The 25,357-nt window shown below is 40.1% G+C and overlaps 1 protein-coding gene across 1 annotated transcript in view; it reads left to right on the forward strand.

Annotated features, from left to right (window-relative positions):
• The window catches only part of LOC139472167 (uncharacterized), an 82,465-nt gene that overhangs the window by 54,533 nt on the left and 2,575 nt on the right, over window positions 1-25,357 (forward strand). Inside the window, 20 exon segments of the mRNA XM_071254544.1 lie at window positions 1,010-1,165; window positions 1,592-1,778; window positions 5,849-6,036; window positions 6,163-6,426; window positions 8,260-8,374; window positions 9,255-9,509; window positions 10,230-10,310; window positions 10,632-10,874; window positions 11,604-11,765; window positions 12,587-12,840; window positions 13,272-13,358; window positions 14,069-14,198; window positions 15,116-15,336; window positions 16,067-16,152; window positions 16,672-16,735; window positions 16,828-17,016; window positions 17,759-18,003; window positions 21,028-21,304; window positions 24,007-24,162; window positions 24,725-24,911. Of these exon segments, the coding sequence (XP_071110645.1) occupies window positions 1,010-1,165; window positions 1,592-1,778; window positions 5,849-6,036; window positions 6,163-6,426; window positions 8,260-8,374; window positions 9,255-9,509; window positions 10,230-10,310; window positions 10,632-10,874; window positions 11,604-11,765; window positions 12,587-12,840; window positions 13,272-13,358; window positions 14,069-14,198; window positions 15,116-15,336; window positions 16,067-16,152; window positions 16,672-16,735; window positions 16,828-17,016; window positions 17,759-18,003; window positions 21,028-21,304; window positions 24,007-24,162; window positions 24,725-24,911 (3,547 nt within the window).

Consider the following 25,357-nt stretch of genomic DNA (forward strand, 5'->3'; position numbering starts at 1 on the left):
TATTCATGAGTTGACCAGTTAAATTCATGTCAAAATATACCCCAAAAGCAAAGGTATATCAGACTAATATTATCAGCATCTTGGTATGATAGTACAGTTACAATTTACTATTGTATAGAGCTGATCTTGTTATTTCTCATATCATGCATACAATTGAACATAAACGTATTGCAATATTGTCAGTTTCCTTTTGATATCCGATTTACACCTTTTGCAACTTTCCATTTATCATACCCTATCTCGGAAAATATGCTGCGATTACCATACGTACTTTACATATAGAGGTTATCATACGAGTTTGCTTGGGGATGGTAAATATCATGTATTATGAATAAACATTAAATTTAGGGAACCTTGATGATTAAACGTGATAACATCTTTATCATATAATGTCATTCTTCAAATCTGTGCTCGAAAATCTCTCATCATCTCTCACAAACATAAGCATACGTTTGTGACAGAGTCTGTCTGTCCTGTTTCAACGTTACGAAGTGCAGTCAGATGTACACACAGCGACGAAACGAAACAATTCGGACATATTTCGGCCAAATCCATCCGTTATAATTTGTGGAAAAGGTTCAAGGCCGCAGATTTCTGCAAGAGCAGATATGGAAACTGATCTCGCTGGGTAGTGTTCTCGCCAAATTGTTATGCCATTTATATCTTCAAAGGGCCAAAACTTGTAAAATGCCTTTTCTACGTCACAATTAGACACTGATTTTCAGTATATTAGACTATCCCTTTGATAGTGATAGCAATTATCCAAGTAGTTTCTCCAGGGCGACGCCATGTTTGTTTATAAACACTGAAAGTAGTCCCTGCTTGACCGTTGATATTTGCATCTCCATCCGCATATGACCCCAATGGATATCTGTTGGCTTTATCCTACCGAGCAACCTAGGGCATTGAGTCGACATTTAGATAATGTGGAAACATGACATGAATATTATTTTTTATTCCGCACACATCTACATTCTATATTTCAAGTAAAACTATGCTTTCTACACAGCAAGCTGAAGGAGAGTGGCAAGATGGATGGACAGAGGACAAAGCCAGGGCCTATTGTGACAAAGTATTCCAGGACTCCAGATCCGTGCAGGTCTGCAGTAACGTGACTGGAGTTGACACCCATGGAAGCATAGACAACTGTGTACTGGATATACGGGTATGTTTCTGTCACGCTTGTATGTCTGCTTATCGACGGTCATAAAGCACTTGACTTCCGAAAACATGTGGCGTTATGAGTGTCTTGATGTTACAGTAGCGTTACTAAGAAATAGACGTTATGTTGAAGTGTTTATCCCTTATAATGATTCCTGTATACGTTATTGTCCAATAGCGTTGGAGGAAGGTGCTGCGAATGCATGAAACATGACAATGAAAAGAATACTTTCGGTTCTACTATATACACTTATTTGATACTACTCGAATCTCACTAATGGAAGCTGTTCAATCGTATTTGACTGTTAAACAATAAATTACAGCCAGACAGTTATAAGTAAAAGAGATACTTATATTAATAGGTTTGACATTTAATCTTTTGAGTGTCAGAGTGAATAAAATCCATTTTGTATTTTACTTTTTCTTCTAGCTTACTGGGACCACAGAGTTTGCCCCATATGCTATTGATACGGTGAGGGACAAGTGTCTGCATGAGGTTGTAGTCAATCCTGTACTCCAGGAGAAGAATGAGACTTCAGCTACCAAGTCTGTCCATGACGTCGTTGTGGCAGAGGCCTGTATGAACGACTGTGGTGAAAATGGCTACTGTACTGAAGGTAAAAACACAGCTTTGACCTCATTAAGCATCCTAGGCAATCTGTTATCTTCCCGAGACAAGGGCGTTAACTGACTAAAATATCCAGTTTTCACCCTTGCCGAACCAGGCTGGAATTTTCAGGCTCGATCGTAGCGCCACCAGTGGCTATTTACGAGTTATGTCCCTTCTATGTCCCTCCTATGACCAATCAGATTGCGTCACTTATATATCACTTGCATTTGCTTCACACAAAATGGCGCGCCCAATCTGATTGATAATAAAGAATTATATTGTAATAAAACGCGCAGTGCACCAAATCACTTGAGCACCTTGATTAAAAACTTGAAAAGATTTGCAAAATAGCTGTCGACCCCTAATTGGCGGTTGACATGCTATGCAAATCCTGCTGTAGACCGATATCTGCAGGTTGAAATCCATGTAGTTCGTTACGCGATTTTTATTGGACCATGCATAGACTCGTTAGTTCACCAAAACTCAGGAATACCAGCCAAGTTCGGCGAGGGTGGGAGTTGGACTTTTACAGTCGGTTAACGCCCTTGCCTCGAGAAGATGGCAATCTATAAGATCGCCAGACTTTCATTTTGAACCCACTCCGAGCCTAGACAACTTAGTAATTGCTTGTGTATTTTAACTGATGCATTTAACAGCCATGTCTTTGGTGAAACTCAACCTCAAGGTGATTGCCTGAAAAAACAGTGTGTTTTTTTGGTTTGTTTATTTGGAAATTAAAGAGACACAACCCTTTCCATATTTGCAAGAAAGGGCCGCCGAAAGTAAAGTCAATTGTAAGATTCAGATTCTATTACGAGCATGTGTTATTGAATCACTATCAAGTAATGATGAAACCAGGTGTTCGCCGATTCCTATTTGTCAATGATACCTGATACATACATGTATAATATGTAGTGTCTAATGTACACAGTTGAAATTTAGTACATACCATTCTTAGAGCGGGACATGGAAGTGGTGCGGATTTGAACGACCTTCAAGGACGGGTTGGTCCTTTATCAGTTAGTTCTGCTTCAGCGTTTGTTGAACAAACACTGTGCTTGTATGGCATGTGCACTCATGTTTTCAACTAGAAAAATGAAACGTGTAACAGAAGGTGCAGATACTCTTCTCATTAAGGTAGCCAGGGGCATGCCATTTTCTTTTTAAAGTTGTCTTGCATTAAACACGTTTATTACCCATATGGGCTCCAAAATACAGTGTAATAACTTTTTGATATTTGCACAGTGTGCAATTAGTGATTCTCGAGGCTGATTGGTCAGTGGAACAAAGATCAATTTTCATTGGACAACTGAACTATTTTTTTCTCATCCCATTCATTCACAAATCCACGCCTTTCCTTTCAGATGTTTTACGTGCTCCAATCTCACTGATTCGAGATTTTTAAGACAAGACACATAGTTTCATATTCACAACATGATTTCACATTATCATTTTTTTCATTTATTTCACATGATTTTCATTTTACAGTAAAAACCAAAACTACGTCCCCGTTTGTAAACAAACATATGGCTGGCCATTTGATACCTGTCAAAGTAAATGACCTCGGAGATCTGACTGACATAACAAGTTATTCGTATAATTCAACCTCTGAACACATTTAATGTCTTTGTTGTCAAAACTGCATATGGCCAGATTGAAGTTCCAAGATTCAGATTGTGATGTTGCCAGAAACTGTCTCTAGGACGCCAAGATCATCACCACCAAGTCCTGGTTTGCGTCTGTGTTAGAGGGTTTGCTGTTTGATGAATTTTTCGACACCCCGAATCCAAAAATCGGACTTTGTATAGACAGGTTTGCCTTTGTGAACGATGATGACATCGATATAACTGCCAATGAAAATGAAACCACAATGAAAAAGACTAAACTTGTGAAGTTGACATGAACTTAGTTCACAAATGAAAAACACGAAAAATATGACTACTAACACTTTCAACGATGGTATGAGAATAATAAAAAAATCATTTTGCAACAACATTTAAACTTTCCGAAAGACATCATAAAGATACACTATTTCGTACAATTTTGTAACGTTGTGTGAAGAAATAAGAACGTGACACTTTTTTATACAATGTATACGTTTTTCGTAACCGCGACGTCTGCAAAGTACGGCGCTGAGCGGTATGCAGGCTGACTGACGTCCGGAGACAATATGACTATGAGGTTAATGACACAGGAAAGGTGCAACTAAACATTATTATTTGCAAATGTATCATTTCGGCATGCACATCAGACAGTTCAGAATTCAGATCAAGGGTAGCATATAGTGTTACCTTAGCGACATGATTACCAGCATCTGGTTGCGAAATCGATGCACTTTGCTGAATTCGGAGAGGTTTTGAAATCAAAACAAAAATAATTATCAAAAATACAAGGAAAAGAAAACTTACCCCAGCGAGCTGATCCTGTGTCCGACACTGAACTAAATGAACACCGTGAATGCGGACAGCTTAGCACCAAGTCTCCAGATACCGTGATTGTCTATCAACAGGTATTCGACCATTATGAATCACATCAAAATATCAACAAACTCCCTTCATCTGACTGTGTCCACTCCGCGTTTGACAAATCATCATGAAATCCCACATGCACATGTTTCCAATCAGTGACACTTGTCTCAAATCACACACGATGTTCATTAAACGTGTTGTCCGGATTAAACTGTAACGCCGGTTCTCTTGTCATTCCTGGTTTCGGCTGTCTCATATCTGGGTCAAGTCGGGTCATTCATTCCGACACTGTGACAGCAATCGTACTTTTCAAAGTTTACCTTCTTTTCGTAACTTTTCTCTAACAAGCAAAACTTCTGTACATTCCGTCTATGTTGTTGTTATAGGTTTTGGCATTTTTGTCAAGGTAGCTGGAGGCATTTGAATTGCAGGTTATCATTGCACTGCATGGGCAATAGTTTCCGAAAGTGGAAAACCGAAACTTTCTAATTAGGGTAATTTGAGGCAGACAAATTTCTGTTCAAAAACCGATCTGCATATTGCATGTATACTTACAGGCTGAAAATGATATCGTTCAACCATAAGTGGCTATTCCTTTCATATTGAGCTAAAGTGATATGACTTTTAAATTGTACAATCTATTTGGCTCGTTTGACGTTTTACGCCCAAAGGGATCTGTTTTCGGAGGATATGGAGACTTGTTATTCTCTGGCTTTGACGTTTTATATACCGAGTTTACCAAAACAAAAATGAAGTCATTAGATTAGAACTGATCTCGTTGCAGTAGGCATGCTTTTATTGTGGAAGGGGTTTTGTTGCCTTAATTAAGTTCTGTATTATGTTAGTGTGAGGCCAGGCATGTCGTAGTTGATATGCATTTCTCCAAACAAAAGGTAATGGTATGACACTAGAAATGCATGGTGATATTGTTATATGGCAGTGTAATGTGTTGTTGAACAATGACTGTATTACATTGTCTGTTGAAATTCAGTAGAAGTTCCTTGCATTGCTTTGGGCAATGAATAGTTTTCAGGAATGTAGTACTATTTAATGTCAGTTGAAGTGAGGAGGTTATCATATGTTGATGTTCGAATTATCTATAAACTTCTGCAATAGCATGGATCGATGTCAAGCGTTATAGAAGCATGTGGAACATCTTGGACGTTAGTTCGTTCATAAAAATGGAGCGGGCGCGCGCCGATGTCATCCAACATTTCATCTGATATTACATCAAGGCCAGCTTTTGTGGAGCTAAGTTTGGTATTTCACGAATATTTTCATAACTTTTCACGGCGATTATTTGTTCCTTTTCCCCTTATACAGATTGCCACTTACGGATGCGATAGTTCGGCCATGTTGCTCAGCTACATCTATTGGGAACAAATCACTTGACACTTCCCTCTAAAAATAACGTCGTCCAATCGACGACGTTTTTTAAGATGCGAGCGCATGTTAAAATCTCCAGAAATGACGTCATGATGGAACAATGTTTTACACGGAAATAAACCATGTTTTGTTCTTCACTGTACTTTGGGATGTATCGCATAGCTATGTTATATGCTGGTGAAAAGCAGTTATTTTTTATGTGTCACGCAATCCCTCATTGTAGGTGACTGTGTTTGTGCCAAAGACTACGGGGGCGGTGACTGCTCTGTTCATCTCACGGACCCTCCAGAAATAGACAGCATAGAAGATGATGGCCACTGTGACACGTCACGTCACGATTGCCAAGGAATTTCAATTTATGGAGAGACATTCGTTGATAACCTAACGTCATGTCACGTGGAGGCTTTTAAGGTAACTATGACATTTTGACTAAGTAAAATCCAACTAATTGAAACGTAAGATCACCAATGATGATATTAAATATGAACGCTGTCGTGGATAGGGTCATGATCACATATCACACTATATGCTTCACAGGTATACAACGCCAGCAGTGAAAGGAAATGGTCAAGAACGTCGCTGGGGTCAGTTGTCAGCATCAGTCAGGTGGAGTGTGATATTTCATCTCAGAATGTCATTGATGATGGAGATGCAGCCGGGAATGCAGCCTTCATTTGGGCCTACAAAATTTCAGTTTCTAACAACCCGACCAACTTCAGCGCCCGCGTTGGAGTGATACTGTATGACAGCACATGCGTCATTGGCACGGTGAATGGGACAGACTTCAGTTGGACACTTGAGGTACTGAACATTATAGATTCTGAAGTAATTGTAATGATAGAATAGAAGAGACATTCTAGTATACTTCTTTTTAACATTACGATATTTTTCATTTGAGAAAGTGCATGCTCAAAGTCAACTGATGTTCCCTTGTTATTTGGCAAAGGTGATTGTACTCAGGCACACTGATACGTGAGTGCTAACATCAGGGACCAGTGAAGATCCAGGGTAGAAAAGGTCTTCAGCAACCCATGCTTGTCGTAAAATGTGACTACGCATGTCGTAATAGGCGACTAAAGGGATCGGGTGGTCAGGCGCGCTGACATAGTTGATGGATGTCATCGTATCACAATCGCGTGGATCGATGTTCATGATGCCAATGACTGGATTGTCTGGTCCAGACTTGATTATTTACAAACTGCATTCATATAGCTAGAATATTGCTGGGTGCGGCGTTAAACAACTATCAAACAAACATACAAACACAGCTAATATCAGGGGCATTCACAGGGCACAAATAGTTGTATACAATTTGTTGCATACGTTCCTTTTCATCGTGTGAACATATGCTACATGCTGGACGTGAGTGTGGCAAATATTTATTTTGAATGTGGAAAGGGTTTTATGACATGCTATATTGACATGCAAGACATTGTAGCATGAAGCCAGTCAAAACGCGTAACAAAATCATGTGATATTTACACGTCGATTTGTAAACAAACGTAGCCACGCGCGCCAGTAACGTTTTTAGTAACTAGTGTGTCCACAGGCAATAACAGATCAAGAAAATAAAGTCCATAGAATAAACCTGTAACAAATGTAATGTTTTACATGTTCATCGGTCAACGTCTCTTGGTTATTATTTTCACAGTGAAATTTGTAACAGCAGCTTTTTCAGTTGGTCCATGACGTTTCTAAAACTCAAAATACAAGCGATGAAAACCCTTTTGAATGTCTATTATACCATACCGACCATATTATAGACACACGTCCATGAATAACAATCAATTAGTGTAGCTATCAGGTGTTCGTGAAAGGTAGGCGTGTCCTGCCCCATCTGTGGCATCTCTCAAACACACCGGAAAAAACTCGGGAGCATATGGAACAAGTCAAAATGGGGAATTGCATCAGACATCATTTTGGTAAAAAATGTCCTCCACATGTCAACCATAAGGCTTTACTGAGGCCTTGAATGTTGTAACCTTCATCAAATACCTTCTAAGCCAGTGTTTTATGAAGCGTTTTTTAAGTCTTCGTAGAACGTACATGCTCGATTCTGCCTAGAAGGTGTGAAATGTAGACATCAAAGGCTGGATCTGCTGGAATATGGTTCGACTTTAAGGGAAAGTTGACTATTTGAAAGTTGAATTAATCGCTCTTGTCATACAGTCTTGTCACTCTGAATCTTGACGCATAGATCTAAATGTGTAACAGATAAAGCGGTCTGACTGGTCGCCTTTAGTTCTATTCCGGTGGGTACATCAGTGGAGGGGAATTTGCTATTTGATGGTTATTGAGTGATATCAGGTTGGCGATATGTCTGAAGATTTGAAGGCTAAACTGGTGGTCAAAATCTCTTGTTTTGACTTTTGCCAATCCGTGCTGAAATTTCGATTTATACACATAAAGAAACAGATCCGCAAGAAGGGGAGCACAATTGGTCCCCATGGGGGTGACTACCTCTTGCCAAAATGTCGTGTGAGTTTGCAGACTTTCACATAGAGTTTTCTCAGTAAACATACAGTTTCATTTTACATAAATACTGTCCCTTCACCGCGGACCTGCGGCAAAATATACACATCCGGAGGACATTCTCGGAAGTTCTACTTCATCATGTCGAGTTTGTTTCTGCAGGGAGCGTACTGTTTGCACGAGGGGAAGTGTGTGGTTAACGGAAGCAGTCATCCCGACGTTCTCTGCAGAGTCTGTGATGTTTCTAATAGCGAGAGACGCTGGATCAACAGTTCAGGTGATTGTCCTTTTTATGACATTTGATAATGTGTTATTAGGTTCTTGGCGCGCCACGTACGGACGGACAATAGATCATTCGTTACCATCTTTTGTAATTAATTGACATAGCTCCAAATTGATATTGGAAGGTGCCAGGAGGAAACTGAGGACTCGTCGTTTCTGTAAAATTCTGTCATTTTATAACTGGTGTTTCGTTACGAGTGTATATGTATCAATCAAATATAAGAAATGCTGAAATACATGAAAATAATTGTTTACATGAACAACTGTGCCAAGTTTGTCGGAAACAGAGCGCTGACACACATCATGCATATCTTACAATTTCATTTCATAAATATGTCTACAAAAGTGAGTGAGTGAGTGAGTATGGTTTAACGCCGCTTTTAAAAGTATTCCAGTCATATTACGGCGTGTCAGTTTAATGTGGAAGGAATGCATGCCCGAAGTGATGCAGGTCTCCGACGTTTACCACTTCGGTGAAACCCACGAGCACGGGTATGGTGCTGACAAACCTAGAAACATAATCGGGGTGAACCGGTATTTGAACCCACAATCATAGGTTTCTGGCGTGTCCAAGGGGCGCAACTCTGCACAGCGAATCGCGGCGTCTTAGACGATTGGGCCACCCGTGCCCCCTGCCTACTAAAGGATATAATTATGTGTGTGTGTGTGTGTGTGAGCGTATGCATGTGTGTGGGCGTGTGTGATTGTGTGTGTGTACACATCATACTGTGTACTCATGTCTCCTTGTATATCACAAACGGTGAACAGTATTATGAACTGAATACACAAGTCTATTCAATACTGCAGGTTTTTACACACTACGTTCTGTCAAAACAGCTTTCAATAAAACAACAAATATAATTATTTATCAACAGCGCCTGCATGCTCCGACACGACGGCACCCGTTGTGGTAACACAAACCACCACTGAGTTACCTGCAGCCACTACAACAACGAAGACACTTACATCTACTGTGACTACCGAAACGACACCGGCTGATACGTCGAGGGACACTTCCACAACTACTACATATGACGAAATTACTACAGGTGCGTCCTCTGACGAAACAACACCAGCTGCTACGTCGAGGGAGACTTCCACAACTACTACATATGACGAAATTACTACAGGTGTGTCCTCTGACGAAACAACACCAGCTGCTAAGTCGAGGGAGACTTCCACAACTACTACGTATGACGAAATTACTACAAGTGCATCCCCTGACGAAACACCAGATTCTACGTCGAGGGAGACTTTCACAACTACTACATATCACGAAACTACAACAGGTGCGTCCTCTGACGAAACAACACCGGCTGCTACGTCGAGGGACACTTCCACAACTACTACATATGACGAAATTACTACAAGTGCATCCCCTGACGAAACACCAGATTCTACGTCGAGGGAGACTTTCACAACTACTACATATCACGAAACTACTACAGGTGCGTCCTCTGACGAAACAACACCAGCTGCTACGTCGAGGGAGATTTCCACAACTACTACATATGACGAAATTACTACAGGTGCGTCCTCTGACGAAACAACACCGGCTGATACGTCGAGGGACACTTCCACAACTACTACTAAGGACGGTATTACCACAGTTGCATCCTCTGACGGAAGAACACGAGCTGCTACGCCGAGCGAGATTTCCACAACTACTACATATCAAGAAACTTCTACAGGTGCGTCCCCTGACGAAACACCAGATTCTACGTCGAGGGAGACTTTCACAACTACTACATATCACGAAACTACTACAGGTGCGTCCTCTGACGAAACAACACCAGCTGCTACGTCGAGGGAGATTTCCACAACTACTACATATGACAAAATTACTACAGGTGCGTCCTCTGACGAAACAACACCGGCTGCTACGTCGAGGGAGACTTCCACAACAACTACATATCATGAAACTACTACAGGTGCGTCCTCTGACAAAACAACACCGGCTGCTACGTCGAGGGAGACTTCCACAACTACTACATATGACGAAATTACTACAAGTGCATCCCCTGACGAAACACCAGATTCTACGTCGAGGGAGACTTTCACAACTACTACATATCACGAAACTACTACAGGTGCGTCCTCTGACGAAACAACACCGGCTGCTACGTCGAGGGAGACTTCCACAACTACAACATATGACGAAATTACTACAGGTGCGTCCTCTGACGAAACAAAACCAGCTGATATGTCGAGGGAGACTTCCACAACTACTACATATGACGAAATTACTACAGGTGCGTCCTCTGACGAAACAACACCGGCTGCTACGTCGAGGGAGACTTCCACAACTACTACATATGACGAAATTACTACAGGTGCGTCCTCTGACGAAACAACACCAGCTGCTACATCGAGGGAGACTTCCACAACTACTACATATCACGAAACTACTACAGGTGCGTCCTCTGACGAAACAACACCAGCTGATACGTCGAGGGACACTTCCACAACTACTACATATGACAAAATTACTACAGGTGCGTCCTCTGACGAAACAACACCAGCTGATACGTCGAAGGACACTTCCACAACTAATACTAAGGACGGTATTACCACAGTTGCATCCTCTGACGGAAGAACACGAGCTGCTACGCCGAGCGAGATTTCCACAACTACTACATATCAAGAAACTTCTACAGGTGCGTCCTCTGACGAAACAACACCGGCTGATACGTCGAGGGACACTTCCACAACTACTACATATGACGAAATTACTACAGGTGCGTCCTCTGACGAAACAACACCGGCTGATACGTCGAGGGACACTTCCATAACTACTACATATTACGAAATTACTACAGGTGCATCCTCTGACGAAACAACACCAGCTGATACGTCGAGGGACACTTCCACAACTGCTACATATGTCGAAATTACTACAGGTGCGTCCTCTGACGAAACAACACCAGCTGCTACGTCGAGGGACACTTCCACAACTACTATTAAGGACGGTTTTACCACAGTTGCATCCTCTGACGGAACAACACGAGCTGCTACGCCGAGCGAGATTTCCACAACTACTACATATCAAGAAACTTCTACAGGTGCGTCCTCTAACGAAACAACACCAGCTGATACGTCGAGGGACACTTCCACAACTACTACATATGACGAAATTACTACAGGTGCGTCCTCTGACAAAACAACACCGGCTGCTACATCGAGGGTGACTTCCACAACTACGACCAATGACGGTACTACTACAGGTGCGTCCTCTGACAAAACAACACCAGCTGCTACATCGAAGGACACTTCCACAACTACTACATATGACGAAATTACTACAGGTGCGTCCTCTGACGAAACAACACCAGCTGTTACATCGAGGGTGACTTCCACAACTACTACCAATGACGGTACTACTACAGGTGTGTCCTCTGACAAAACAACACCGGCTGCTACATCGAGGGTGACTTCCACAACTACTACCAAAGACGGTACTACTACAGGTGCGTCCTCTGACAAAACAACACCAGCTGGTACGTCGAGGGTGACTTCCACAACTACTACCAATGACGGTACTACTACAGGTAATTTGCGTGGTTGTGATAAAGCCACTAATCATTTTCATATATTTTCCGTTTCTTCAACACAAAGAAAGTTACACAACTTTTCATCAGTCCTGTTATTTTGACTTCACTTATATGAACAGAGTAAACATAAACCGTGTTGTTTTTACAAAATCACTGTTTATTGTTTTTACGGAAGTGCTCTACTCGCTGTTTGATTGGAGTAAGGTAAGGTTGGATTGAGGTAAGGATATGTACCATTCCACTGGGGAAGGGGCGGGGGAGTCGCATTGTTGGTTAGGGGTCAGCAGTCGTATTAATTTGGAGACACAATTCCAGATTAACAGTATATATGCTTGTCATAAGAGGCGACTAGATGAGCCACAAGAGTCAACGGCATCGGTAGGTCAGGCTCGCTGACTTAGTTAGTTCATGTCATTGTATCCCAATTGCATAGATCGATGTCCATGACGTCAATCACTAGATTGCCTGCTCCAGACGCGGTTATTTAGGCTGCCGTCAAATACTACTGAGTGCGGCGTTGAACAAACAAACAAACAACATTGAATGGACTTGTCCGACATTTCCGAGGAAGGATTGAGTCGTCATTATTTAAATACGGGTAAATATTTGCTTGTAAGCTTGTAATATTTAAAGAAATAAAATTCTTGTATTTGCAGCACCAGAATTTAACGAGGAAACAACTGTAACAACGAAACTCGTCCGTAAGAATGATTTTACAACGGAGTTGGAGTTCCACTGCGAGTTCAAGAAACACCCCGACGACGTCTACTACAGTACCTACTGGGTTGTTGGCGGCGCACAAGTAGATGCTAAAGACCCAGAGCAATGGGATGACGGAAATGTTACTCAGAAACACGCCTTGACAGAGGATGTCCTGAGAGCTGCAGGAATAACTACTGTTGGATTCGAGGTATGCCCTTCTCCTTTATACATACAACAGCATGAAGCTAGCATTTTATATATTCAAAACATCAAAATAATTACTTAAAAAATCAGACGAGCTTATTGCATTCGACAGGGATTTGATGGATACTTGCATGTTTATTGCATTATTGTAATTCTTCTTCCATCACAATGAAATATTTAGGCAATGTGCCGCAATAAACACATAATTTATGTCAGGGACCGAACCCCGTGGTCCTTTGTATGTTAGACCAACATGACCCAGACCACCTGATCCATCCAGTACAACAAGCATTGCTTGGGGCCGATTCTAACGTGGAAACCAACGCATTGAGTTTCCTTTAAGACTATATGTCATAAAGGCAAAGTGTATTGAAAGATCATCGATGTACATAAATGTCCATACATGTATACGAATACGTAACTTGTATTTCCAAGATACGCTGTTCCATCATGGTACGTCGCGGCGTTAATACTCTGGCCAGCTTTCCCGTCTTTTCTGAACCCAAGTTCATAGGCATAAAGGTAAGTTACAAATTCACTGGAATAACACTTTGCCGGAACTGCTAGTATTTTGCGACATTCATTATATAGCTGGATGATTAAATATTACCTTTTTGTTTGCTTGTTTGTTTGTTTGTTGTTTAACGCCGCACTCAGCAATATTCCAGCTATATGACTGCGGTCTGTAAATAATCACGTCTGGACCAGATAATCCAGTAATTGACATTATAAGCATCGATCTACATGTATACTTGTCGTAAGAGGCGACTAACGGGATCGGGTGGTCAGGCTCGCTGACTTTGTTTATGAATGTCATCGCATCCCAATAGCGTAGATCGATGCTCATGATGTCAATCACTGTATTGTCTGATCCAGACGTGATTATTTACAGACCGCCGTCATATAGTTGGAATATTGCTGATTGCGGCGTTAAACAACAAATAAACATAATTGATTGACACATGAATAAAAGTTATTGTCTTATTTGGGTTGGTGTTGTCGTGAACTGTTGGTTTGGATGCATGATTGGTGCTATCTCCGTATTAGTATATTTGTGAATCCACCTTTCTTTCATTACCGCGAGCTAGCAGATAGCAAGAACCTTGTGTGACGGCATTAGAATTCACTTCATGTTACGCTCATCTCACGTTTAAACAAAGCAGGTATTCATGATGGTTGCTATCTCCGTATTGGCATATTTGTGATTCCATCTTACTTCTCATTACCACCAGCTGTCAAGTACCACATTAGTCTTGAAGGAAGGGGAATCGGCGGACATTTCTCTTCAGCTCACTGCCCCGTTTGGCTGCGAGACATTTCTCATGGATCAGTGTGAAATATTCATCAATGCATATACTCTTGGTCAGTACTTTAGACCTTAGTCCTATTGAATTGTTTGTTAGTAATGAAATAAAGTACAAAATACATGATTAGCAGAGATTTCTTATTTATATGGAAAGGACTTTGTAGCTTTTATTTATTTATCTATTTGTACAAAGTGAGGTGAAATGGGGTTTAACGTCGCGTTCAAGAATATTGCACTTACACAGCGACGCGCATGCGTGTGAATGCTTGTACATTTACGGTCTTATATGTACTAACAATGAGGCATGTTGTTACTTAATTGTGATTAATATTTATCATATACATCTTTAGTAACATTGTCCAATATAATGAGACACAAACTCATGCCTTTATTGAATTTTATCCCATCATTCTTTTTGAATAGTTCTTTAAAAAGTAATATAGTCCATCAGTTCAGAATGTGTGGAAAGGTTCAGCTTTGTTTTACTATATATGTAGGAAAGGAATGCAAAATAAGAGGGTATATTGTTATTTAAGATATATGCTCATAATTCATATGTCGTCCAATTGTTAAGAGTGATATTAGACACAAAGAAAGAACTTAAACTTAATGCTATATCGCCAATCACTCTGAAGTCAATAGTTCTTTTAAATTCTATACTTCTTCATTAGTTTAGGGAATGTATGGTAAAGGTTAAAGGTACCTGACATGTTTTCAAGTGTTTTGTTTTTGTCATCACTGATTTTCAGTGATCCATTCACTCGTTTCGCCGCTAGTGTGCCTTTTGCGCCTAAAGGAATCTGTTTCGTCGCATAGTCAACACTGATTATTCTCTGGCGTTACGTTTAATATTTACTTTGTAGAAAAGGATCCAAGCAATACCGATCCATGTGATAATGCTGTCCTTTCACGTTCGACATGCAGAGTAACAGTTCCATTGTTCATACATCAACTGATTTGTTTTACTTTGTAGGAAAGGAACATCCCAATTCGTGCGATAATACTGTCCTTACAAGTTCCATCTGTGGAGTGGCAATTCATTCTTCTCGATGGAATGAAACATACACGATCAAGGTCTTTGGGAGTATATCTGTGCGATATGGCTTATCGAACCAGAACCTAACACTGGCATTGGGAACGGGGGATGTGATTCAACATCAACTGTGGTCGAATTACAACCCAGGACCAATAACGGTAACTATGCATGTTTCGCCGTCATAGCTCTGTACATGACCACATTACTTACAATCATAAATTGTGAACTACACATTGATAGTTGGGTCATTTATAATATATAATCTGTAAAGGAAACGCAAAATTGATTTTAGGTGTATATTTAATATACATGTATCACAAAAATAATCAGCAGGTGGTAATCGATTGATCAAAATTGGAGGACATGCATCTGCTCTCAATATATTGTATGGCCACCATTAGAGTCCAAAATTGACTGGCATCTTCGTACCATGAAAGCAATCAGATACCGAATTGTGGCCAGGAGAATGTTCCCCAACTCTGTTTGCAGTCCTTGTGCGAACTGTCGTAGGTTCTGTGGTTGATGCTGGCGTGCTCCAATCCTAGCAGAACTTACCTTTTCATATTTAATTTTGTACGAATGTCGGCTACACTCTGTCAGGTATTTACGATTTTACTACTTTTGCGTTTCTCTTTTTGCAATATCTAATTTGCAAGTTTCTAAATTTAAAACATCGGACAGGAATTCTATGTATTCACTATTGTGATCATCAACAGTTATGTGTGTCCTTATTAAGAGAATGTGTTTACAGGAAATATTTTCAATAGCCCGTGCATCCTTCTTAATACTCATTCTTAATCCATTTCTAAAAAAATATTAGGCAACATGAGACGTTTATAATACCCTGAATATCATAAAAATAAAAAAGAGTATTTGTCTTGATCACAGGTACAAGTTTCAAAGAACACTTCGCAAATACAGAACAAATATTGCTTCGCTACAAATGACCCACACATGATAACATTTGATGGCAGGTAAATATATCATTGTTTTATGACGTGGTTTTAATAGCATTTAATATAGTCAATGAACAACAATTGGACAATAGTCTGATAGTATTTGTAATAGACATATATTTATAAGGACATCAACAAACACTGTCATTGGCAACAGTAGTTAATCAACATGAATTTTATCAACTGTGTGTGAAGAATTTCTTTCGATGACTAGGACATTGTCTCTAAATCTATAGATCGATAGGGCTTTAGAAATTGATTACGTTATGTTGTTTGACTAAATTCGTGTCAGCTGGGAATACGTACCTATATGTGAGACAAATCACCCGGTATATTGAATGCCTTTAACTATAGTTCTTCGGATCCCTGTAGAAATTATCATATGTAGAAAAGTACATATATCATGCAATGTATATGAGACAATATAAGTTGAATTAACATTGCATGTATAAATACTGATAGTCCCCCGTGTTATGACATGAGACAGTATGGCCATATTATCCGCGATTTTAATGCACTTTTATCATGTTTTTCCAGGAGATACGAACATCAATATGAAGGTACATTTACAATGTACAAGCATTCCGAACTTCCTATTGAGGTAAGGTAGAGTTTTGTTGCGATAGTTTCAACATCTTATGCTGTCATTGTATGGAACAAAATGCTACTGGACTGTAACAATACCTTTTCCAGGTTCAACTCAGGACAACACACTGTGGATTCCGAGGGTCGTGTAATTGTGGTTTAGCTGTTCGAGCAGGACGGACAGTATTTGAGCTCAACAGGTGCCCGGATCGGACCAAAATCTGGAGAATACAGTACACACTGTGTGAGGATGGTGGAGACGTGCTGCAGGTTAAGAGAAGGGGAAGCAGCTATGAGGTATTCTTTCTTTCTAAGGTATATGTTTGGTGTAAGTGAGTGAATGAATAGCCTCTTTTAATAAAATTCCAGACATATGATGGTAGACATCTTCAGTTGGGTTTACATTTCTGTTACATTTTGGACGTGTAAATATGTGTAACATAGGTTGTTGAAGAATTGTATTGGGTAAACAGGCTTTTTCTCCGCATGAGCCTAGATATTCTACATGTAGAGCAGGACAAGCTTACTCATTTCGTGGAAGCCTGGTATGAACACTGATTTTCAATGATTGGGGGCAGTGTTCGAAAAAGACATCGGCCCGTAGGCCCGAGGCCGACAGATTTGTTCTCGGGCTGATAGTTTTAAATTTCAGCAGGCCCTTACTTTATTTAAGTAATTATTTATTAAGCATTATTTAAGTAATGTGATAAACATAACTTTCATATTTATATAAAGAGTTGGATTAACCTTTCAAATGACATGTAGTCGCAAAAAAGATTTTACAAGCCGATAATTTCCTGATGAATGTGGGCTTCATCTATCACCACCGAGTCTTTACTGGTTGTGTTTTGTAATATATATTGCAAGAGTGTGCCTCCCTGCTTCAGCTAAAATATTTGGAACTACAGTTTTTCCACTTGGCAAACGTGTTTTTTTTTAAATGTGCTGGCCCTTAAGGCTCTACGTTTACTCAGCTGAGTTTCAAAGACTGATTGGGGGTTAGCTTTTATGAAATATATTCCACTGGTTTGTCTTGAAGGTATACCTACCGACAGGAGGGAAGATCAGTATCTACCTGTACTACAACTTCCTCAACGTGTACATCTACCCGTCGGTCCAAGATATCGGGAACAGTAGAGGTCTCTGTGGTAAACTATCCGATGTGTGCAGCGACGACTTTGTCATGAGAGACGGCAGCTACTCCACCGACAATACTTCTACCGATGCCTGCAATGCTGGGTATAGGGGCTGGGAGAACTTGCTCACATTCTCCTACTCATGGAGGTGAGAGACTCTAATATATAACTTTTGCGCACATAGGACTATAACGATCGCATTCTTTTCCATTGTAAATTGAAATAGGGGGATACAGTGATAATTGATAGGATACATTAAATTTGAAACCATGTTCAGGGATAGTAACGTTTGAAGATTAACTGCGGCGGTATACAACATACACTCGATCACTGAAATGAAGACTAAATGTTCAGTACTTAATTGTTGTGTTTATCTGGAAGATTTGGGGGTATTTGGGAACAGATTGGGACGGGGTTGCTTGGTTTTCCATTTAACGTGACCCACCTTGCAAAATATTCTCCTGATTTCGCTGAGATTTCCCCATTAGATCAACCCCAGGAGAACATAGCACTTTGAGTGTTCGTATCTCACACGTCAAATTGCGATCTGGAAATGACTGCTGCGAAATGAATATAATATTCCTTTAATACTCGCGCGTGAAGAGATCACCCGTTTAATAAACATACAGCTGCATTACACATTGTGTAATACCAAAACGCGTGCCTGTATACTGCGGGAATAAGTTTCACGAACAAATATTGAAAGCTCTCAACATCACTTGGCCTATTCAACGACATTGCATGTGGAAATGATAGGTCACAGAGAGGAGCTTATGCACACTCGATGCCCCCAGCACCCTTGTTGCTAAGCTGACATCACATGGCATTGTTTTGACGTTGGATATTGCAACAAAATTCCACCAATTACGTCATAGGGTATTGTGACGTGATTGTAACGTGACGTGGTGCAGGGCTCCGTACCACTAGGCGATCATACTGTAGCACAACGACAGTCGTAAGTCGATGTCAAAGCATGTGAATTATACTAACCTTGGTGCCACGAACACTTTGCGGAACGGACGCCTGAATTTTAAAGGTGAGCCGTTGTATGGTATTAAATTCATACGTTTCAACTTACTAAAAAAATTACTAAATTCGAATTCTGTGTGTATCATCCAAAACTGGCTCCCACAGGAGAAATTACTTGGGTGAGATCACAATGACGCCACAATGGTCTGCAAAGAATTGTGATGCAATTTCGTTGCAGCGATAACTGCAGACCATTGTGACGTCATTGTTGCAGTGACGTTACAATCAAATGACATCACTAATGGCTCTGCTACCGAATCTGTTAGCAGTACTTCTTACTCTTAAAACACTGCTTATTACTGTCTACTTAAGGACTAAGTGTGTATTTTGTTCGGTTCTATGAGGTATAAATCGACAAACCGATATGCAAACTGTATGAATCCGCGAAGCTGATTCTTACAAAAGATTTGCACATCGGTTTTTCGATTCCTACCTCAATGAACCGACAAAATACACAGTCAATTCTTATGATTATATTCGACAACGAAAACATACAATAGTTTAACCAAAAACAGTTGTTTATATCAGAGCAGACAAAAATGAAGAGGTTGATAAACATTCTAGGTGTAGGAATACATACTGTGGCGTGACATGAATCAAGCATATGTTTAATTTATGCACATAACTTAACACACCCACACAGTCAGTAGCCAACCAACGGAGAGTAGGATCAAAGCAAAGTTCATATGACCTGTCAATTAAGGCAAGAGGCGAGAAGTACTGAAACAGTCAGACTGTAACGAGCCGGAACAAATATATCCGGGAGAAGGCGGCTGTTTCAAATGACACGGTCAGTTACCGCCAGAGTCGAACATTAGTTTCCTGATAACGGGAATACTCCGTTGGAAAAATGCTAGTTAGAAATTGGAAACCCGAAGAGATGAAAGTTGTGGGACCGAGGCGATCGGGAAACAACCAGGCGATCGAGCCTGCAAGTTTACTGTTTCATTCCTTCTCGACCTTCGGTCCCAAAGGGTTGTTTGGACAATGAACTGGCATGAATTTCGAATAAATGCCCTGTGTGTGACGATACACGCGAGCAGAAAGAGATTCCCCTCGACTGCAATAGTGGGATTCCCCGACATTCCGTAGTAATACAAGTAGTTCACTTCGGTGGGCGTGGCATGATCTTTTTACATTCATTGGGAAAGTAATGCAATAACACGTGACCAACTTAGCCAATCCGAATGCAGGATTGTTAATGAACATAAGGAAACCTTACTTATAAACTGATAAAATTGGAAGAATGCTGTTTTATGATAAATAGAATCTCACCCTATGTGTCTTTTGATATCAAATATATCAACACTCGTCGATAGAAGTTTAAAACCTTTATCGACTCGAGCAGATATATTTGATATCAAAAGACACTTGGTTGAGATTCTCCACATATCAAACGTTTTAACATCCCTTGTTCCTAGAAAGGCGTACTCTGTATGAGTTGCGAAGGAGATACAAACAAGATGCAAGGGAGAGAGCTTATGTGACCTCTATCATTTTGCCTTTAATGCCCAATATAGTCTATTTCGTCTGATAATCGAGACTTGACTATTCTCTGGCGTTGACAATGTATACAGAAAAAATCATGAAACTCATTATTGGCCTTCATGGTGTGTTTATTTAAATCTTGCAATAAACACTCCCTCCCCCAAACCCCCATATAAAAATAAATAGAAAATAGAAAAAATATAATGTCAAAGTTGTTCCTTAAGAAAACAGAACGTGTGAAACATAGTGATACAGCTATTTCTGTATGTCTGTATTGTGGATGATACTAAATAGAGACTGCCCCCATACTCTGCCCAGAGTACGGTAACTTCGGTAAGTCGGTGGTTCGACGATAGCCGACCGCTTCATACCAAAATACGTTAAAAGATGGTACCTCTTGTATCTCTGCCCGATGCTCAGCATTAAGGGGATAAAACAAGTACTGGTCGGCTCGGAGTCAGTATACTGTGTCGAGTGGGTATCAATGGTAAACTGCGGCATAGTGGGCTAGCACTATGGGACGGTCATTAGTCCGGGCTTTGTGCAAGCAACCACGAACATGCAACAGAGATATATAATTGCAATAGTCTTAAATGCGAAGTTAAAGGCCATTCCACCTCACCCCACCTGAATATATATAAATGCAACGTTGCAGGGTGAACGGGGAAGAGGATCTCTTTGATTATGATACACACAGACGTTTGGATCCTTGGTCGAAGACAAACACATTTTGTTCCTGTATAAAAGATCCTACAGGGATTCAACTGGTCAGAGAAGTCACCTGTACTGCCGATGCAGCTCGAACAATCTGCAGCACACTTTATGGGTTTTCTGATGTTCGCCCGACAGATTGTTCAATCAAGGCGAGACGCAGGAGGCGGCGGTATGCAAACATTCAGTCTGCAAGGAAGGAACAACACCGACTGAAAAGGGTATTTAGTTATTTTCTCGTTGTTTTAGCATAATTGCATTTTGTCGTATGATCCATATGTTTATTGATCCATATATGATCGATATTATGAAGGTTGGTCCGTTAAACCAGTAGGGAGTTGCAGAGGAGAGAGCTGGCTTAGTTTGGATATTATGGCAATGTATTAAAACATTTATCATAAGTCCTTTCACTAAAATATCGCAAATTCAAAATTAAGCATGCTGTGTCAAGATGATGACATATCCGGAATGTGTGACTTACCAAAACGATGAATAATTTTGTAGAGTGATCACGAAATTCCGTACCATAGATTACGTGTTGGTAGGACATCATGTTTGTTTGTTATTCAAAGTCGCATTCAGCAATATTCCAGCTATATGACGGCGGTCTGTAAATGATCGAGTCTGGGCAAGACAATCCAGTGTTTGACACAATGAGCATGGAGCCACGCAATTGGGATATGATGACATGCATCAACCAAGTCAACGAGCATGTCAACCCGATCCTGTTAGTTGCCTCTTACAACAAGAATGGCCTCCTTTTACGGCAAGCATGGGTTGCTGAAGAACCATTCTACCCCGGATCTTCATGGGTCGTGGAGCATCATGACTATCTGACCTCTGATATTCAGGGAAAAACTATTTTGGGGAAACAATGCCTGAAATACGTCCAAACTACGACGTATTTGATTACATTTCGTTTTCTTCATAGAACCATTTGAAATGAATTTTCGAGATAGTAATAGATCATATGCATGCTACTCAAAATCAAGTACCGATTACACGAACCCTACCATATGGATGGATCGGCATATTAACGATTTACACATTGTAAATTTGTAATTTGTACGATTTGTAATTGGGACCTTAAGAAGGTGTAATTGTTGAATGATGCTCACCAAGATAAAGATGTTGCTCACCAGCTTCATATAATTTGCACCACTAGTTTGCATTTTACTCCTAAAGGAATCTGTCGCGTCGGATAATATAAAACTGGTTATTCTCTGGCGTTGACTCCTGTATTTACTAATGAGTGAGTTAACATTTAGCGTCACATCGGTCTGTCTATCAGCACTCAAATACGGATGCAATTTCAGAGCATATAGAGAAATCGTGTATAGTATATTCTAATAACATATTATTCAGAGATGCTTAGTTTGAAATTTCACAACGCTGAATACAATATATTTACTTCTTGTGTGGTCGTCTTTCAAACATTTGTAAATAGTTAAATCTCGTTTTGTTAAACTTTCTTACATATCACATGCTCGGTAAAATTCTGACAAAGGTTAATAAATTTCTTGGGTCCTTTCTGAAATTTAGAATAAATCAATGCTGGATGAACTACTGTTACCATCCAAAGGAAGCATAGTTTGCTTACTGTAACGAAGCAACGCTGATTATAGTCCTTTGCATATGGAAATAAATCTACCTCCTCAGAAGAAAGTTTAATGCCGTTTTAAATAATATTTAAGTTGCATGTTTGTCAGCTTAACGTGACACAAAACCCCATATAGGTGTAGGCCTAAGGCAGTTTAGCAAGTTATTAACCAAGGTATGGTGCAAAGACACCCTGAATCACAATCTGGAATTTAACCCACTATCTTTGGATTCTGACATGCCTAAGGGGGGTAACTGTACATAGCCTGCGATACTCTTGCCCCCTCTTGTTTATATTCACAAAACATCTTTTTACTAACACATACATTTCAATGGGCTACTCACTGTCTATTTATAACACATATATGAGAAACATTAACGACATTCGTCTACAGAAGAGTTATTTGGTGCAATGTCAGACAAAGGGCCCTTGTATTCTGTAAACGATATGTCCTTTGATGGTAGCAGCAATCAACAGAACCACAATTCGGGTGGGTGGAAGGAAAGCTTGACACCAGAGACTATACTCCCAGGGACAGGCCTCTGCAGTAGATTATCATTAACGGGTTATGTGCTGGGGACACCAATACAGTACTCTATGGATGCGAAAGCCTATCATCTTAATTTAGTCAAGACATTCTTTTACCTGTTCATACTTTCATAACAAATTATGTTAGATTTAAATTTAATTAATACTCTAAATACTCACATTGAATATTTATGTGTATCTTAATATTAATATTACGTAAAATCCCATTAATTTTATCAAAACCGAACACTATTGATTATGCTTGATAACTAACACCTTGACTTTCTTCTTTTACTTGATTTCAATACAGGGAGAGGTATCAAAATAAGCGTTGCCTTGTTTGCGATCCCAATTTTCAGTCGAAATAAAAATATGTTTAAAACATTTTAACTTGAGATTCATTAAATAAACATTAACCTCTATGAGCTTCATCACCTGTACTGAACATTGAAAACATTTTAACATGAATAAGTACGGTAATGAAATTAATGAGCGGTACTGCTTTGCTTTATTTGCTTAGTACTGGGAGCTCCAAATCCCATTGTCAGTGAACCGTGCATAAGCCCTTACTGGTCCCGGTAACACAGAAGAGGAGTTTTCCTCCTAAATATCTAGTCTGGCGCTCCCGGGCTGACATTCAACGATCACTTCCGTGCCTTGGAGTATAATTGATACACTGCATTGAAAAAAACATGCTGTTATTCTCCTTGCGGGATGTGGTCTCTGATATATTTTCTGAATATGCATATTCTCTACATTATGCTTTATATTGTAACCAAATATTTGTTTATGCAGCAAGCCGAAGGAGAGTGGATGGATGGATGGACAGAGGAAAAAGCCAGGGCCTACTGTACAAACATATTCAAGGCTTCAAGGTCCGTGCAAGTCTGCAACAATGTGACTGGAGTTGACACCATGGGAAGCATAGACAACTGTGTGCTGGATATACGAGTATGTTGATTTTATTTAAAATCTTTTCAAGGATATTTTAAGGTTCTTTACATCATGTTAACAAAGCGTTCAAATCCCATTGGGATTTTTTAGAAACCGTAGTAGCACAGGTTGCCGTTGTACAAAGAGATCTTAGCGATCGTAACACTTATACCTTAACATAGACTTACGACAGTCGTAGCGCTAAGGCATTTTTGTACCCTGCTTAATAGTCCTTGGTTATTATAAGATTTCCGTGTGTGTGAGGGATTGAGCCAGATGTCACATTGGCAGTATTTCAGCAATATCGTGATCGAAAATGTTAACAATTGTAGCAGATATAGATATGTCTTCGAAGGACTGCAAAAAAACTCTTGGTTCATCGTATCGACCACAGTATCCATCTTTTAACTTTTAAAGTTGTCATGTTTTATGCATATTGAAGGATACCTTTTTACATCGAAAGATTGAAAAGTTTTCAATTAACCGCGGTGCCTCTTGGTAGCGCCTTCTTCACCGTAATACAGGATATTTGCCTGTGTGGATATAAATGATGGTAACGGTGGACATTTTTGTATTCTAGCTGACCGGTACCACGGCCTTTGCAGCGTTTGCCTTGGACACGGTGAGAGACAAGTGTCTTCATGAGGTTGCAGTTAACCCTGTACTCCAGAAGAAGAGCGGGGATTCTACAAAACATTCTGTCTATGACATCGTCGTAGCCGAGGCGTGTTTAAACGACTGTAGTGGACATGGGAATTGTACTGAAGGTACTAAGCAGCTAGCCACTAATTAAGTTGCCCATTGTAACGGGGACTGCTTAATGTATGCATAATTTGAATATTGCCTCGGCACCACGTGCTTATGACATATGTGTGAGACCAGATACCTGATTTGCTTGATGCCTTTAAAACAGCAATGTCTGAAGACCCAGGGTCAATTCCCCATATGAATACAATGTGTGAAGCCCATTTCTGGTGTCCCCTGCCGTGATATTGCTGGAATATTGCTGAAAGCGGCGTAAACCTATATTCACTCACTCACTTGTTAGGAAGCTCAGACAGGTAAATTATGCAACGGCAACATAGAGAAATGAAACCTTAAACAACAAATAGGTATTGGAAGTGTAACCAATGACTTTCACTTAAGTGTCCAGGTGTGTGCTGTTTTATTCCTTAAACAAATATCCATGTTGCATACGTTCCTTGGTTGTCAT

The sequence above is a fragment of the Haliotis cracherodii genome, unplaced genomic scaffold (genome assembly GCF_022045235.1).
Source record: "Haliotis cracherodii isolate W230 unplaced genomic scaffold, xgHalCrac1.p SCAF_24, whole genome shotgun sequence".
Classification (NCBI taxonomy): domain Eukaryota; kingdom Metazoa; phylum Mollusca; class Gastropoda; order Lepetellida; family Haliotidae; genus Haliotis; species Haliotis cracherodii.